At 47.6% G+C, this 16,010-nt stretch overlaps 1 protein-coding gene across 1 annotated transcript; it reads left to right on the top strand.

Annotated features, from left to right (window-relative positions):
* The first annotated feature begins 924 nt into the window (after positions 1 to 924).
* On the top strand, positions 925 to 10,367 carry Rbfa (ribosome binding factor A). Its single transcript, XM_021640065.2, has 6 exons — positions 925 to 1,196; positions 3,258 to 3,477; positions 4,020 to 4,132; positions 7,609 to 7,693; positions 9,107 to 9,180; positions 9,562 to 10,367. Exons 1-6 carry the CDS (start codon positions 1,033 to 1,035, stop codon positions 9,947 to 9,949), a joined length of 1,044 nt encoding a protein of 347 aa, XP_021495740.1. The 5' UTR covers positions 925 to 1,032; the 3' UTR covers positions 9,950 to 10,367.
* The last annotated feature ends 5,643 nt before the right edge of the window (positions 10,368 to 16,010 follow it).

Consider the following 16,010-nt stretch of genomic DNA (forward strand, 5'->3'; position numbering starts at 1 on the left):
AACTCACATAGATCTACCTGTCTCTCTCCTTACTGCTAGGATTACAGGCCTGAGCCACAAGGCTTGTTTTTAATTTGAATTTGGGTGAAAACTCTGGGCTAGATCTACTAATTTCCTGATGGATTACCTTTCTTCTTGTTAAAAATTGGACACATCCCTGTACTAAATTTTCTCCCCACTGATGAAATGAGTGCTTATTTGAGTTGGGTTGAGGGAACACGACAGGGAAAAAGTAGAGCAGGAAAACTAACGGTAGTAATGAAGAGAATGGAGTCCTCGGCAGACTGCAGAGGAGTTAGGCTCTTCTCCTTTCCATCTCCTCTCCAAAGTGCCTGGATGAGACATCTTAGTTTTTCACTTTTAAAACAATCATAAAATACCAGAGACATTCTTATCTTGATGACCACCATATCCTGGTTCCATACACGGCGCATTGCATATCTGAGTCATGTTAAGCTTAACTGTCTCCTCGAACATTTGTTCCTTGATTAGTGGTAAAACGATTTAAAAAAAAAGCCAATCAAATAAACAAACAAAAACCCTTCTTGCTTTTTGAAATGCACACTACAGTATTGTCACCATGACCCTGCTTTAAAATTAGCTGGGTGGGGCTGCAGAGGTAAACTGTTTCAGGCACTTTGCTGCTCTTCCGGAGAGGAGTGCTGGGTTTCCAGCAACGGGTCGTGTGCAATTCTCCACTTTCTTAACTCCGGCCGGCTCCAGGGTATGGCACGCCCTTCCCTGGCTTCGGGCAGCACCTGCCTTTACGTGTATGTTCCCACAGGCTCATTCATATAAGTAAACAATAAAATAAGTGTACGGTGGGGGAAAATAAAGCTACGTGGTTGGGGCCCCTGGCTACACAGCACACCGTGGGCGCCCCGCCCACAATGCAGTCATAACCCTGCGCCGCGGCCCCGCCCACATGTCAGGTTAGCCCCGCCCACGCACGGCCGAGGCCTTCCCGTTACCCGGCTGCGGGTCACCGCAGTCCTGCGCCCACTCGTGCTTGCGGGCCGCGCGCTCGGAGGAATGTGGGCCGGGGTCGCGGGGCTGTGGGGCTCCTGCGCGCGGCTGCAGGCCCTACGGGGCCGCCAAGGGGCCGTGCTTCTTCCCGGCCGCGCGCGGGCCCTGCATACCTCGGTCGCCTCCTGTGGCAGCAAGAACTTGCTCAAGAAATTTGCCTCCAAAACCAGGTATGCACCGTCCAGGATCCGCTGCGGGCTGGGCGCCTGGTGCACGGTTGAATGGAGTCGGTTTCTACAGGGAGCAGATGTCCACGAGGGCCTGGGCCGAGAGCGTGGGGACAGATGTCTGTGAGGACGAGGGCAGTGTTACCTATATTCATGTTCGAAGATGATTATTGGCAGATCACCTGCAGTTTGATCTTGGGCACTTTTCACGTTCTCACCACACTTTCAGGTTGTTTTTTTTTTTTTTTTTTGTACAGTCTTGAGCCTCCTGAAGCTTCACATTGCATAAAATTTGTCTTAATTACATAGTTTTAGTAATAAAGATATGATAAAATGCTTTGATTTCACCCAGCAGTGGCAGTGCACGCCTTTAAACCCCAGCGCTCAGGAGGCAGACACAGGAGGGTTTCTTGAGTTCAAGGCCGGCCTGGTCTATAACGTGAGTTCTCGATAGTCAGGGCTAAGCAGAGAAACCTGTCTCCAAAAACAAAACAAGAAAAAAAGTTTTGATTTCCACACCCTCATAGGGTGTGGTAAGGGTGGGAACCAGCTTATATTTGGGGACGGGGTTTATTAAACGACTTTACAGGTTTATGAAGCAGTGCATGGTGATTATAAGTGGGTAGTGGACTTGAGAAAGTAACAGAGGAGGAGCACCATTTTATCCTGTCTTATCAAGCGCATACATAGCCAGTGTGCGTCCCACAGTTCTGGGATGTCAGGTGTTCCTTTGGCCATTTTTGGTAGGAAGTGGCTGTGCGTAGTTTCTGACATTAAGAGGTGAGGAATTCTTTGTGGGTGATGTACCCCCTTCACTTATTAACCCATTCATTACTGTGCAGTTGTGGCTATCAACGATTGTTTTATTTTGCTCAAAGTGTTCCATCTTTGGCCATCAGCAGCCTCTCAACCCTTTGTTCTTTTGACATGCGCCATATTTTTTAGCAGTTTCTTACTTTGTGGCACATCAAGATGTCTTAAGCTCACCTTACATATGCCCCTCTCAACCCTAAGACTCAGCCATTCTCATGAGGAGCCCAGGTTACTGGAAGGTGCTGGAAAACATAGTCTGGGAGCCAGCTGTGTTCGCTTTTATTGGTATATGTGGCCTTTGGTCCCTCTACTTCCAAGCATTTTGTACCTATCTGAAGCATTTGTCTTCTTTCCCTACTCTCCTGGCACACCCTTCTGTTAAGTGAAGCTTCCCTCTATTTCCTAAGTGTTCAGTGGAGCACATCTGAATCATCAACCTTTAGCTTCGTGAGTTGGATACAAAAATCTAAAGGCCTGTCTGTCCTTCCACTGTAGATAGACACACAAGTCAAGGTTACAGGGCTGTGTTAGATGCCTGTGTCCTACCCCCACAGCCATGTTGTTGTCCATTAAACTTCAGTGCTTGTTAGGTTCCCATTAACATGCCCAGTGAAAGCACCCTGCACCTGAAGAGTCATAGCCTCTGGCATAGTGCATGCAGCTCTTTATTCTTAACTTTCCAAAACTATCCCATTTAATACTTAAAAAAAAAGAGCCCCCACTTTTAAATATTTATTTTATAGTTATGAGTTTGTGTGTGTGTGTGTGTGTGTTTGTGTTTGTGTATGTATGTGGTTTTTTTTGGGGGGGGGGACAGGGTTTCTCTGTATAACAGCCCTGGCTGTCCTGGAACTCATTCTGTAGACCAGGCTGGCCTCTAACTCACAAAGATCCATGCCTGTCTCTCCTCTTGGGTGTTGGGTTTAAAGGTATGTGCTGCCACCACTTGGCCTATGTGAATGACTTTTAAAGCTTTGTTGATATATTCAAGGCCAGAAGGAAAAAAAAAATCCAAAATTTTTATTTTATGAGTACTTTGCCTGCGTGTATGTTATGTGCACCACGTGCATGCTGGGCGTCTGTGGAGGTCTGAAGAGTGTGTCAGACTCCCTGGAACAGTGATTGTGAGACATTATGTGGGTGCTGGAAACTGTGCCCAGGTCTCCTGAAAGCATAACTAATGCTGTTAACCACTGAGCCGTTTTTCTAGCACCCCCAGCCCCCAATCTAATTTTTGTTTTCTTGCTATAGAAAGAAGTTTTGGTATGAAGGTCCATCCCTGGGGTCTCAAATGACCCACAAGCCGTCCAAGTATGAGTTCCTCATGAAGAACACCGTAAAGAAGACTCGGAAGGAAGACAGCATACGCCTGAGAATGCTGAACGGCCTTCTCTACAAAGCCCTGACGGAACTGCTGTGCACTCCTGAAGTGAGCCAGGCGGTCTATGACCTGAGTGTGGAGATCTCCAAGGTGAGCACAGGTCAGGGTGGGGGAGGAGGCCACAGGCCTCACACCTAAGGTCTTGCTTTGGGGCTGCAGGAGTGGTGCCAAATCTGCTTTAAGTTGTGGGTCAAGGTGCGGAGGCCAGACTTTTCCTCTCCTGGGTGAGGGGCCCGTGTGATAAGACAAAGTATCGGAAGTAGTTTAGGAATATGCTGTGAAATCCAGTCTGCCATTGTCTTCTCAAAGATAGTGAGGAGTCCAGTCCTTCATCTTTCCTAGACCTGGCTAAGTAGCAGAAGAAACAGGTGATGATTGAATATTTTCAGTTTACAGCATCTGGAGAGATTGCTATGAGCAGTGCTGTGGGGTACCCGGGGTTGAGTTGGGAGAACGGGAGATGAGCTTGGGTGTCTGTGAACCAACATCTACTCCATGTCTCTGGCTGGCATTACCAGAACAGTTTTCTGGGTGTAAGGGACAAAAGAAGCTGTAGTTCCTATCTCCAGCATACCGTCGTGTGAACTGTGAAGACGAAACTGAAAGTGATGTGTGGTTGGGGTGCACCTCAGGTCTCTGTGACGTCAGACTTCTCAGCCTGCCGAGTATACTGGAAGATAGGCATGTCTGCGGACCAGAACAGGCACACGGAAGCTGTCTTGCAGAGGAGCGCTGCCTACATGAGGTGATGGGGTTTGTTTTCTACAGTTCTGTCTTCTGACTGAACCTTAAGTGGTGTGGTCGTTTGTCGGTAGGTAAACTTTCAACATTTCTTCTTGTTTTGTTGTTTAAGACAGCCTTGGCTGTCCTGGACTCATTTTGTAGATCAGGCTGGCCTTGAACTCACAGAGATACGCCTGTCTTTGCCTCCCAGAGTGCTGGAATTTCAGGCATATGCCACCATGCTTGGCTTAACTTTTAACATTTCTCACTGAGGATTTTTACCTTTAAGGAAAATCTTGGAAGCATTTCCTTGATTCGTAGAGTATAAGTTGCATTTTCCCATAAGACCTAATCTAATCAGATTTGTCAAAATTTCTGCAGGGCTCCATAGGGCTCTGTAAGTCGAGAACTGTTTTGACAATCCTCAGATGCTCTGTCTGCCTTGCTGTGACAAAGCTGGCTCCCTATTCCACCACTGCCCATGTTTACTGAGCCACACAGCACCTCATTCACCTAAAAGCATCATGGATGAACAAGTAAAAATGTAAAAATATGAGCTGGGCATGGCGGCACACACTTTTGATCCCAGGGCTTGGGAGGCAGAGGCAGGCGAAGTCAACAAGGCGAGTTCCAGGAAAACCAGGGCTACACAGAGAAACCCTGTCTTGAAAAACAAAAAGGAAAAAAGAAAAGGAAAGATACACTGTTTGAAATATTGGCCTTTGCTGGGAAGGGAGCACAGGCAGGTCTCTGTCTTCGGAGGCACAGAACTCTCCTAGGGTGTTCTGCACGAAGAAAGGTGGGGGAACACCTATGGCTGTTCAAGTGTAGGTTTGGGGCAGACGGGACTGCACAAGTGAACCACTGAAGAGCAGGCAGCTGGTCATACCCAATGCTGGCAGTAAAATTTACCCATCCGGATTTGAGCAGTTGAACTTGCTGTCTGTGAACTTGATAGCCTGAAAAACTTCAAGTCTGTTCTTGTGGGATCGTGAGTTTACAAGTGCTAAACAGTACTATGCAGGGTTTTCACCTAGTGTCAGCCACTTGACCAACGTAAAGGTAGAACCATGGGAGAAGGCCTGTTAACCTGCTGGACCTGGTGCATTTTAATGTGATGCTTAATTGTGTCAGGTTTTATGGAGGCTCAAAGGTGATCCATACATTTCCCCTCCCTCCGTTTCTTATGTGTGAGGCCAGAGTTTCATGTGTCTCAGCAAAAATAGCAACAGGAAGTAGGTGCAGGGAGAAGCACTAGCTACCTGTCCTCCACTGAGCTGGGCCTCAAAAATGTGTAGATGCATGAACAAGGCCACTGCTCTCGATACCTCTTTAAAAAGTCATTTTTTTTCCATTAAAAATGTTTGTGCCAGCAGTTAGTAGGTTTTTAATGACTTGATTTAAGTGACTTTTACAATTTATTATATATATATATATATATATATATATATATATATATATATATATTGAGACAGGGTTTCTCTGTGTAGCCTTGTCTGTCTTGGACTTGCTTTGTAGACCAGGCTGGCCTTGAACTCACAGAGATCTGCCTGCCTCTGCCTCCCTGCGTGCTGGATTACAGGCATAGGACCTGACTTAAAATATGTAGTTTTAAGTTTCTCAGATTTAATTTTTTTAAATATTTTTTATTTTTAAATAATTTTATACATTCACTTGTATCCTAGCTATAGCCCTCTCCCTCTTTCCCTCCCAGTCCTCCCCTCCCTCCCTCATCTCCTCCCTGCCCCCTTCCAAGTCCACTGAGAAGGGGTGTCTTCCTCTCCTTCCGTCTGGCCCTAGCTTATCAGATATCTTCAGGATGGTTGCAATGTCCTTATCTGTGGCCTAGCAAGGCTGCTCCTCCTTCAGGGGGGAGGGGAAGCTCATGAGTTCATGTCAGAACAATTCCTGTCCCCCTTACTAGGGAACCCACTTGGATACTGAGCTACCATGGGCTATGTCTGAGCAGGGGTTGTAGGTTATATCCATGCATGGTCCTTGGTTGGATAAACAGTCTCATAGAAGACCCTTGTGCTCAGATATATTTGGACCTTGTGGGACTCCCTGTCCCCTCTAGGATATACTAATTCCTCCCTTCTTCATATGATTCCCTACACTCTGCCGAAGGTTTGGTTATGGGTCTCAACATCTGCTTTCAGATTTAATTTTTAGTGTAGTAAACATCAATAGAACAATATAAACAAAAGTTGTTGGCTATTTTCAGTAAGAATGTAAAGAATCCTGAGACCCAAGATTTTGAAATTGAGGAGCCACTTGGACGTAATGACATTGCTCAGTGTGTTAGTTAGGGTTTCTATTGCTGTGACAAAACCATGACATGGAGGAAAAGACATATTTCATTTACACTTCCATATTACTGTTCATTATTGAAGGGAGTCAGAACAGGGACTCAAACAGGGCAGGAACTGGAGGCAGAAGTTGCTGCTGAGCCGTGGAGGGATGGTGCTTACTGGCTTGCTCCCCTGACTTGCTCAGCCTATGTTTTTAAGGAACTCAGAACACCAGCCCAGGGATGGGGTCCTCCTCCATCGATCACTAATTGAAAAAATTCCTTTAGCTGGATCTCTTGGAGGCATGTCCTAAAATGAAGCTCCTTTGTTCTTTGATGACTCTAGCTTGTGTCAAGTTGACACACAAAACTAACCAGTACACTCAGTTTATTCAGTTAAATTAAAAAAAATAAAAAGCCCAAGTCCAAGTGGCCACACATCTCAACATCTCAGAACCTGATGCTTCCCATAGACCTCGCTCCTCCCTGTAGCTCTAGCCCCTCCCTTCACAGATTGACAGATTGCCCCATCTCAGGAAGATGTGGAAGAAGAAGAAGGGCTGTGCTGGAAACCTGTGTGTAGGGCTTCGCGCAGCACATCTGTTCGTCCATCTGTGTACTGTGTCGTGTTCCCTGCAAGGGTCACTGGGCATCCATTTCCTCAGAGAGTGTCTGCAACTATCAAAGAAGGATCTGTCTCATCTTTTACTGTTAACAGTTTGGTTAACAGTTTTGGTTAGAGACAGTCAGAAAGTTAGCCCAGTTATGTCTCTTTGAGGCTATTGTGATTGCTCAGAACTCAGTGTCAAAGTCTCCAGGGATTGCAGGGCCTCGACTTTATTTGGATGCTCTGTATCCCATGACTGTATCGGAATCCCCATCACTAGCATGCAGGGATGTCAGTCCTTTCAGGGAGTGTGCACTGAGTACTGGGTGCTGTGAGTCCAGTTCAGACAACTTGTTCCTTAGGCCTCAGCCGCCTTGGGGGAGTGAAGAACAACTCTGGCACAGTGCATCTTGTATTCCTCTGTGATGAGGCTGTTGGAAGAAGGCTTCACCAAAGCTTTGCTTCTCCCCAGTTCATTTGTCTTCCCTCCCCTTCCTGCCTCCATAATGAGCAAGTCTCCCTTCCAGCCTGGTGCACTTGTGGTTTTGATGTAGTTTGTGTTTGGTTCCCCTCCACTAAACATCATGTGCTCTCTCCCCAGGCACCTTTTGATGTCTCAGCAGACCCTGAGAAATGTTCCACCCATAGTGTTTATTCAAGACAAAAAAGATATACTGCTGGCCGAGGTGAGCTTTTTAAAAAAATAGCCTTTAAAAAAAATCTCATATACACCAGAATGAGCTTTTGTCTGTCTATCTATTAGATTTTTAAAATTTTTATGTGTATGGGTGTTCTGTCTGTCAGCACCACATGTATATAATGCCCTCTGAGGCCAGAAGAGGGCATTTGATTCCAAGAACTAGTGTGTGGGTGCTGAATTGGACCTAGATCCTCCGGAAGAGCAGCCACTGTTCCCAAACACTGACCCATCTCTCCAGCCCTGTTTACTCACTTTTGTCTGTGTGGGTTCCTTAGTTAGAGTTCCTATGGCTGTGATAAAACACCATGACCAAAAGCAGCTTGGGGAGGAAAGAGTGTATTTCAGCTTACAGTTCCGTATCAGTCCATCAGTGAGGGACTTGGGGCAGGAACTCAAACTGGACAGTAATCTGGCAGAGACCACGTAGCAATGTTGCTCCTCATGATGCTTCGTATAGACCCAAGGACCACCCGCCCAAGGTGGTGCCACCACAACAGGCTGGGCACTCCCACATCAGTCCCTAATTAGGAAATGTTCTACGGTTTGCCCACAGGCCAGAAAAAGTCCACAGGGGCCTTTTCTCAGTTGCAGTTTCTTCTTCCCAGACGACTCTAGCTTATGTCAAGCTGGTATAAAACTAGCCAGGATAGTAGGCATAGAGGTCAGAGGACAATCTTCTACCGTGCCAGTCCTGAGGATCCGACAAGGTCACCAGGCTTGGCTGCAAGTGCCTTTGCCCACTGAGCCATCTCTCCTGCCCAATAATTAGCTTTTAATACTTTACTTTTATATGTTTTTATAGTCACTAAACTTTAATGAATAAAATTTTAAGTTTTAGTTAATTTACTCTCTCTCTCTTTCTTTTTTTTTTTTTTTAAGAGAGAGTCTCATTTTGTAGCCTTGGCTGGCCTAGAACTTGCTATGTTAACCAGGCTGACCTAAAACTCACAGATAATCCCCTTGCCTCTGTGGCTGCTTTTGGTTCAGGCTTCTTGACCCCACAGAGTGAGCTACTGTGGCTGTGACTGTGACCTTCCTCACATCTGTTCTTGCCATCCTAGAAATTTCCTCTTCCCAAACAGTCAAATCTTTGGCAAAGTGGAATCATTTTGAGAAACTACTTTAGAAACCAGGAAATATTAGTTACATAATTCAACCAGTGTCTGTTTTCCTCATGGACTTGCCTCATGTTACAGGTTCTAGAGCTCTGATGTTGTCGGGGAACGTGGAGCAGGTTAATGGGACAATGAGGGTGTGAATCGCTGCTTTGAGGAGGCCTCTGCAGTGGTGTTAACTGAAGCCATGGGACTTGTGCTGGGCTGTGTGTCAGGCTGTGGTGCTGTACCCTGAAGCAGAGGGCAAGAGCTGTGGCCTACCATCCCCCACGCTTTCTTTTCAGGTGGATCGCTTACTCGCAGTGGCTGACTTTGGGCCCCCAGATGAAAGGGATGACTTGGTACAAGATGGTTTGAGGTGAGCCATGTGGACATCATTCTGTTACCCACGATAGAAGCTTAAGCCCCATCAGCCGCTCAGTCTGTGCCTCCACTAGGCCAAATTGTCCCCTTGGTCCCTGCCCTTGGGTCCAGACCATGTCTGCATAGTTCTGGGCGGCTGCCGGTACACAGCCATCCTCAGAAGAGGAAAGCTGGGTGTGCGCACATGGCCACCTCAGCACTGCTTGTGACTCTGAAGAACCTAAACCAGGACCGCCTGTTTACATCCCTGCTCCCCTCAGACAGGGTCAGAAGTGCAAGGAGACGTGGCAAGTGTTCAGTGCAGATGTTTTGGTCTTTTCACGCTGGTTTGGAGTTTGGCTTGGGCTCTGTGTGAAGCCTTCTCTTCTCCCCACAGGAACCCCAATGTCTTGTCACCACATGACGCCCAGGAACCAACCACACCCCCAACAGTGTGTGGCATTGACCACGAGGCACTCAATAAGCAAATAATGGAGTACAAACGCAAGAAGGAGAAAGGGCTTCTGAGTATGAGCCTGGCACCACCGTCAGGGCGAGAGCTGGTACCTGAGCTGACGCGTTCGCTCAGGAGAAAGAAGGTATCATCCCGCAAGCACCAGGACATGTCCCTCAGAAGCTTCCTATTGGGTGAGGAGGACGAGGATGAGTTTGGTGGCGCCACTGATTATGAATGCCAAACCCATGAGGGAGAGGAAGAGTGGGAAGCAGAAGCCGGAGGTGACAGGGTCCAGCCGGGGCTCTGTAGCAAAAGAGAACAGGACTAGGGGTGAGGCCTCAGTGCTGCCTGCCCCTGCCTGGGGGAGACAGACTGCAGGAAGAACACTGAAGCAGAGTGTGCATCTACCTGAGAGACAGTTGATGGAGGCGGAGCTCCTGCTGGAAGCCGTCCTAAGCTGCTTCCTGTTCAGTAGCTTTTCAGCTATTTATGCAATTAATTGCTTGTCCTAAGTCACCGGTTTTTCTCCATCATTCATGTGTAACTAAAGGTAAATGACATCTTATTGCTGACAGATTACCTCATAGTCACTGACACAGGCAGCCTGGCCTCTGGGGCCGGAAAGTTGAACACAGATCCCATAGGCCTACGTCTGCAGACCTCCACAGCCAGCTCTGAGTGCTTACTCCCTGGTCCCTGGATAACTTCTTTGTAAATAAAATATTTTGTATTCTTTGGGAATTTCATACATATGTACAATGGATTTTGATCATATCCACTTCTGTCCTCTCCCTTGTAACTATTCTAGGATTCCTGCTCCCTAAGACTCCCTCCCAACGTCCCATCTCACCAAATCTAGTTAGCTGCCCAAAGGTAACATGGGTGTTGGCCATCCCTGGAGCACAGGCAGCCTGCCAGGGGCTCCACCTGTGCTGCGCTAAAGGAAACCCTCTTCTTCCCCAGCAGCCATCAGCTGCCAATAGCTCCTTATCCAGGCGTGAGGCCTGTGAGCCCTCTGTCATGTCCAGAAGACACTGTTTTGCAGTTCTTCCTGACCTCTGGCTCTTTCTGTCACTCTCTTGAAAGTTGTTCCCTGAGATGTGAGGGAGAGAGGGTGTGATGTAGACACCCCTGATGTCACATGTAGGGTTAATTACTCATGCGCTTCTGTGCACTTTGACCAGCTGTGGATCTCCGTGAGTCCTGCTGTCCACATCTCTGATGAAGAATATGGCTACACTAATCCATGGGCATAAAGAGAAGTATTTAAATGGTGGTTTGATACTGTGTCCATGTAGCAAAATGATAGTAGCAGGTTCTCTATGGCCCGTGACCTCCCAGCCACACACTCTTGATCAATTTTACGGTACTAGGCAGGAGTTTGCTTCTGTAGAGGACCTTAAATCCAAACAAAGTAATTGGTTACTACTGTAGCACTCATGCCTCTGTTACATTGATGCCCATCTTGCCACAGTGGTTGTTCTAGCTCACAGGTTCATAGCTGGGTAAGGCATCTGGTGACTTTTCTCCTGCAGCAGCCTGCACGGCATCTAGTACTGAGACAGCTAGCCAGCGGGGAGAAAGTTTTCAGGTGCACCCACTAGAATACTCCATGTCCTATGGCCAGTGTGTGGTATTTCCAGCAATAGGGTGTTACCATCAAAATCTAGTTAAGAGCAATGGCAATACTTGTGTTTTTGCAGGGAAGTGTCTCTGGGTCCCAACTCAACCAACAACCTGAAGGGAGATTCTGCATAGCTTTTTTTCCCCTGTAATTTATTTTTCTCTTGTATAATACACTCCCCACACCAGTTTCCCCTTCCTCCTCTCTTCCCAGCCCCTCCCATACACTTCCCCTCTCTCCCAGATCTATGCCTCCATTTCCCTTCAGAAAACGCAGACCTACCAAGGATATCAACCAAACATGGCCTATCAAGCTGTAATAATGCCAGACATATCCCTTAATTAAGGCTGGATGAGGCAACTCAGTAGGAGGGAAAGAGTTCCAAAAGCAGGCAAAACATCTTTGTGTGGAGGCTGTGATGGAGCAGAAAGTGTACCACCAGGTCGGAGGGGTACCCAAATCACCCTGCTTCTGCCCTAGATATGATTACCCTATGGTGACAGATGACATCTGCCTGCTTTGTGCTTCCGACCCTCTGTCCGTGTGCATTTCCGAAAATGCACCCTTGTGCCAGCTGACCTCCGCGTTACCCCCTAGGGAGTCTGTGCCTTGGGACACAAGCTGTGAATAGCTCTGGTGCGCTGAGCAGCTGGTATGAGTTCCAAGGTGAGGGCTCATTTTGCTGTTTATGCTCCACCTTGTAAATTACCTTCTGATCTGTTTTAAAAAGCAAAAACATCAACAGAAAGCTAAAAATGAAAAAACATGACACTTAGACTTCCCGTGGTCAGAAACAAGATTGCTGGCCACCTGTGTGAGTGCTGTTGGGGGGGACTCGAATTGCTCTCTCTGCTTGTGCCCAGATAGCTACGGGAGCCACAGTGACAGATGATCACCCCCAATAATAGCCAGTGACATCTAGCCATGAGCAGTCATAGCCAGCAGTCAGCTGTCATTCCAGGACACATGTGTTTTCCAAGTTTTATCAAGACAGCATCCATAAGCTGACAGCAAAACACGGATCCTGTTACCTACAGACTCTGCTTGAGAAGTTAGCGACTCCGTCGTCATACCTGCAGTCTACTCCAGGACCCACACAGAAAAGAAACTAGTTCGAGCCCTAGCTCGGTGTGTACTCCCAGCTGAGGTGGAGTGGGGCAGCGTTCTGAACATTCTACATTCATTGGCAGCTAACCCTAAGTACGCGGCCTTTTGTGGACTTTTATTTTACCTTATTCACATATTTGCAAATGTTGGTGGTAGTTTTCTTGTTTAAAACAGCTCCAAGCTGGTCATAGTAACACAGGCCCATAAGCTTAGCATGTAGGAGGCTGAGGCAGGAGAATTGAGTTGCCAGCCTGGGTTATAAAGCACAACCCTATCTCAAAAACAAAGCAAGAAAACAGAAAAGCTTCAGGCTGTGGGGAGGAGTGTATCTGTCAGTCCCCACCTACATCCATAAAGTTCTCACCTCAATGCTAGCTCTATACAGTAGCATCATCTACGTTGTTACATGCGGCCTCAAAATATACCTAAGAAGAACGCACACATGTGAGTCTCTGGTATGTCTCATGCCTATCTGTGTGTGTGTGTGTGTGTGTGTGTGTGTAGAAGTGTATGCCTAAGTGTCTGCATGTACAAGTATGCATGGACATGCCTATGGGTACCCAAATGTACTGTATGTGCCTGTGCATGCATGTGTATGAGTACCCATGTGTGAATGTTCATGAGTGTGAATGTGAGGGTGTGTATGCCTGTGTGCAAGAATGTGTGTGTGTTAGGCTTTATGCATGCCTGCTCTGTGCTTATGTGAATGCCAGTGTGTGAGGACCTGGGTGTACTGTGTGTGCAAAGACTGTAAGAGTTGGGGTTCTGTGGCCTGACAGTGCTGGGCTCACAGGGCTCCACAAGGTTGCTGGAAAGCTCGCCCTGGGATGTGGTCTTATGATGGCTTGGCTCCATGGGAGCAGAGAAAAGTGGAGCCAGAAGGATTGGAATCCCAAGTTGTCAAAAAACAAAACAAAACAAAACCCAAAACAACAAAAAAACCATGGAGGCCGTTTGCTTCCTCTCATCTGGTAATTAGGTTTAGAGAATGTTCTACTGTGGGTTCTGGGGTTACAGCAGGTCCCCCTGGCTTGCAGCCCCTCCCTCTAGTGGGACCTTGGTCTCTGCCTTGTGACAGGAATTCTGAGAGGGTTAGAGTCAGGAGGATAGGTCTTGCCATCCCCAAAACATCTGGTGGAAGGAATCTCAAGTAATGGTTTATAAATACATGTCCAGCCTGGTCTACAAAGCAAGTCTAGGACAGCCAACATTACACAGAGAAACCTTGTCAACCCTACCAGATTATACTGCCTTTGGAAAACTCCCAAGTACTTTCCCAGGTCTCATGGTTCATGTGCCTCACACCCCATTGCTTCCAGACTTGCTCCAACCTCAGGTTGAGGGGCAAGGGATTCTGGGATGCCTTCTTGTTGTCATCACTGTCCACCATTTGTGAGGAGACTTTGTCCCTCTCTGGCCATCTGCCACTGTGAAGACCCTCCTTGTGACTCTAAGTAGCTAGGAGGTCTCTGAAAATCTGTTACCTGGACATGTCTTCCACTAAGGCTCTCTGGCTTTCTGTACACTGAAAATTTGTCATCCCTCAGCTCTGAACCTCTGTAGGGAGGCAAAGTACACCAGATGCCCACTTGCTAGATATAGGAGGGACACATTTCCGACTGGCCTTGATGCTGGGAGAGGCATTGGACCTGGTGTTCCCTTGGGGCCTGGCTCTATGCCTGTCACCAACCCCAACACAGCAGAAGACATTTGCCAATCCCTAACCAAGACGCAGCACAATACCCAGACAGAATCCAACATGGCACTATGTGGAAACACGGTCCGAAAAGGGAGTCCTGTGAGAAGACCTCTGAGTGCTTGTGGGAAGACTCCAGGAAACAAAGACAAAAGTCTTGTGATGTCAGTTCCTTCAAAAACTTGAAATGGTTCTTGGAATGTGCTTTATGCCTCTACCGTGTGTGTGGGAAAGCAGTGAGTTTACTTCATTTTATTCTTTAAAACTGGCCTTTGTTATTTGTTTACAGCCTCTGTTAAAATGTGTTTTTGCTATTTGCCCCTGTGATTGTACGTTTTACTCATATGACTCCTCGGAGCCCTCAGAGTCAGAAATTGACTGGTACTCTGAAGAGAGATTTCAGTCTGCCTCATGTTTAAGCTCCATTCTCCCAGGTCCCAGTGCATTTACAGCAGCAAACAGCACTACACTGCGACATAGTTCCATCCCCTGACAGAGTCCTATATTCAGACATAAGCTCCTGCCTCAGCACGGATCCATACCTACACATCCCCCACACGAAGACAGCCTCACACTCAGACACAGCCTTCTACCTAGACAAAGCCCCCAACTCAGTTGTAGCCCTACATCCAGAATCCCAAACCTGCTGCCAAACTAAAGAACAGGCTTCCTCCAACAATGCCACCCCTCCTAATCCTTCTAATCCTTTCAAATAGTTCCACCCCCTGGAGACGCATCCCTGCCATGTTTGTTAGGCACCTCTGTGATCCAATGACACAAGGTGGAAGGGGGTTCGGTGTATGTACCCATCTGTTTAGAATTCCCCCTCCTCCACACTCAGGCTAAAGCCCTCTGCGTGAGGAGCAGTCCTTACCAGAGCCATCCATTTCGGCACATTGAGGCCAGAGGCATGAGGCCCTGCAGGTGCGCGGGCTGTGGGACACCAATGTGCCGTGGTGCTAAAGCTTCACTCAGGAGAGAGGAAGAAGGGCAGAGGCTGGGAGGGGCCTGCTGGTGGCATTCACTTGATTTAGAGACCCTGTGAGTGGTACCCAGCAGGAAAGGGGTCCAGATGTATCAGCGAGCCCTTCCTAGGCTACTCGTCTATTGATGCACCTGATCCAAACGTGATCCAGGCTTGGCATGTACATGGGAAAGTGCTTCCAGAGGGCTGGGGTCCTGGATCTAATCAGGATGTCACTGCCCTGTCAGTAATGGTCTGAGGCCCAGTTGCTGCTCACTGACAGCCTAGCTGGGTGCCCTCTTTTAGCCATGGCTGTGAGAGGTGAGGGTTGCACCTGTGGCTCCATCTGTCAGGCTCCTATGGTTCTGGCTTCCCAGCCTCTTGCTAATGGTTCAGCTTCTGCAGCAGCTCCCTGTTGCACAGCGGGGCTGACATACCTCTCTGACTCCTGAAAAGGATTCTAGGGAGCTAAGCCTCTTCCGCTTTGGGTTACCCCACTTCATCTCTTCAGCTCCCGTCACTAGGGACTAGAAGATAATGGTGGCTCTGCAGCCAGGAACCTTACGTATTAAGAGATGGGAGCTATAATGGCCCACATTTTACAGAGCATTTTCTTCTTTTTCTTGTCTTTTGCCAAAACTACTCACCCTCTGTGGTGGTTTGGATAATAATGGACCTCATAGGTTCATATATTTGCCTGCTTAGTCACCAGGGAGAGAAACTGTTTGAAAGGATTAGAAGGATTAGGAAGTGTGGTGTTGTTGGAGAAGGTGTGTTACTGGGGATGGGCTTTAAGGTTTCAAAAACCCAAGCCAAGCACAGTCTCTTCCTCTTCCGAGCTGCCTGAGGATCAGGAAGTAGAACTCTCAGCTACTTCTACAGTACTATATATGCATGCTTCTTGCTGCCACGTATCTTTTCACAGCAAAAGAACAGTGACTAAGACAGCCTGTATGCACCTGAAGTAAAACAGACTTAGGAGAATTGGAAGTTTGGGG

This window comes from Meriones unguiculatus, chromosome 2 (genome assembly GCF_030254825.1).
Source record: "Meriones unguiculatus strain TT.TT164.6M chromosome 2, Bangor_MerUng_6.1, whole genome shotgun sequence".
NCBI classification, from domain to species: Eukaryota; Metazoa; Chordata; class Mammalia; order Rodentia; family Muridae; genus Meriones; species Meriones unguiculatus.

What these genes read in the sequence shown, in the direction of transcription:
- Rbfa (XM_021640065.2), top strand. Translation starts at nt 1,033, where the DNA reads ATGTGGGCCGGGGTCGCGGGGCTGTGGGGCTCCTGCGCGCGGCTGCAG. An exon ending in AGGAGCGCTGCCTACATGAG is followed by an intron (nt 4,133 to 7,608) that starts GTGATGGGGTTT and finishes CTCTCTCCCCAG; the next exon opens with GCACCTTTTGATGTCTCAGC. An exon ending in AAGATATACTGCTGGCCGAG is followed by an intron (nt 7,694 to 9,106) that starts GTGAGCTTTTTA and finishes CTTTCTTTTCAG; the next exon opens with GTGGATCGCTTACTCGCAGT.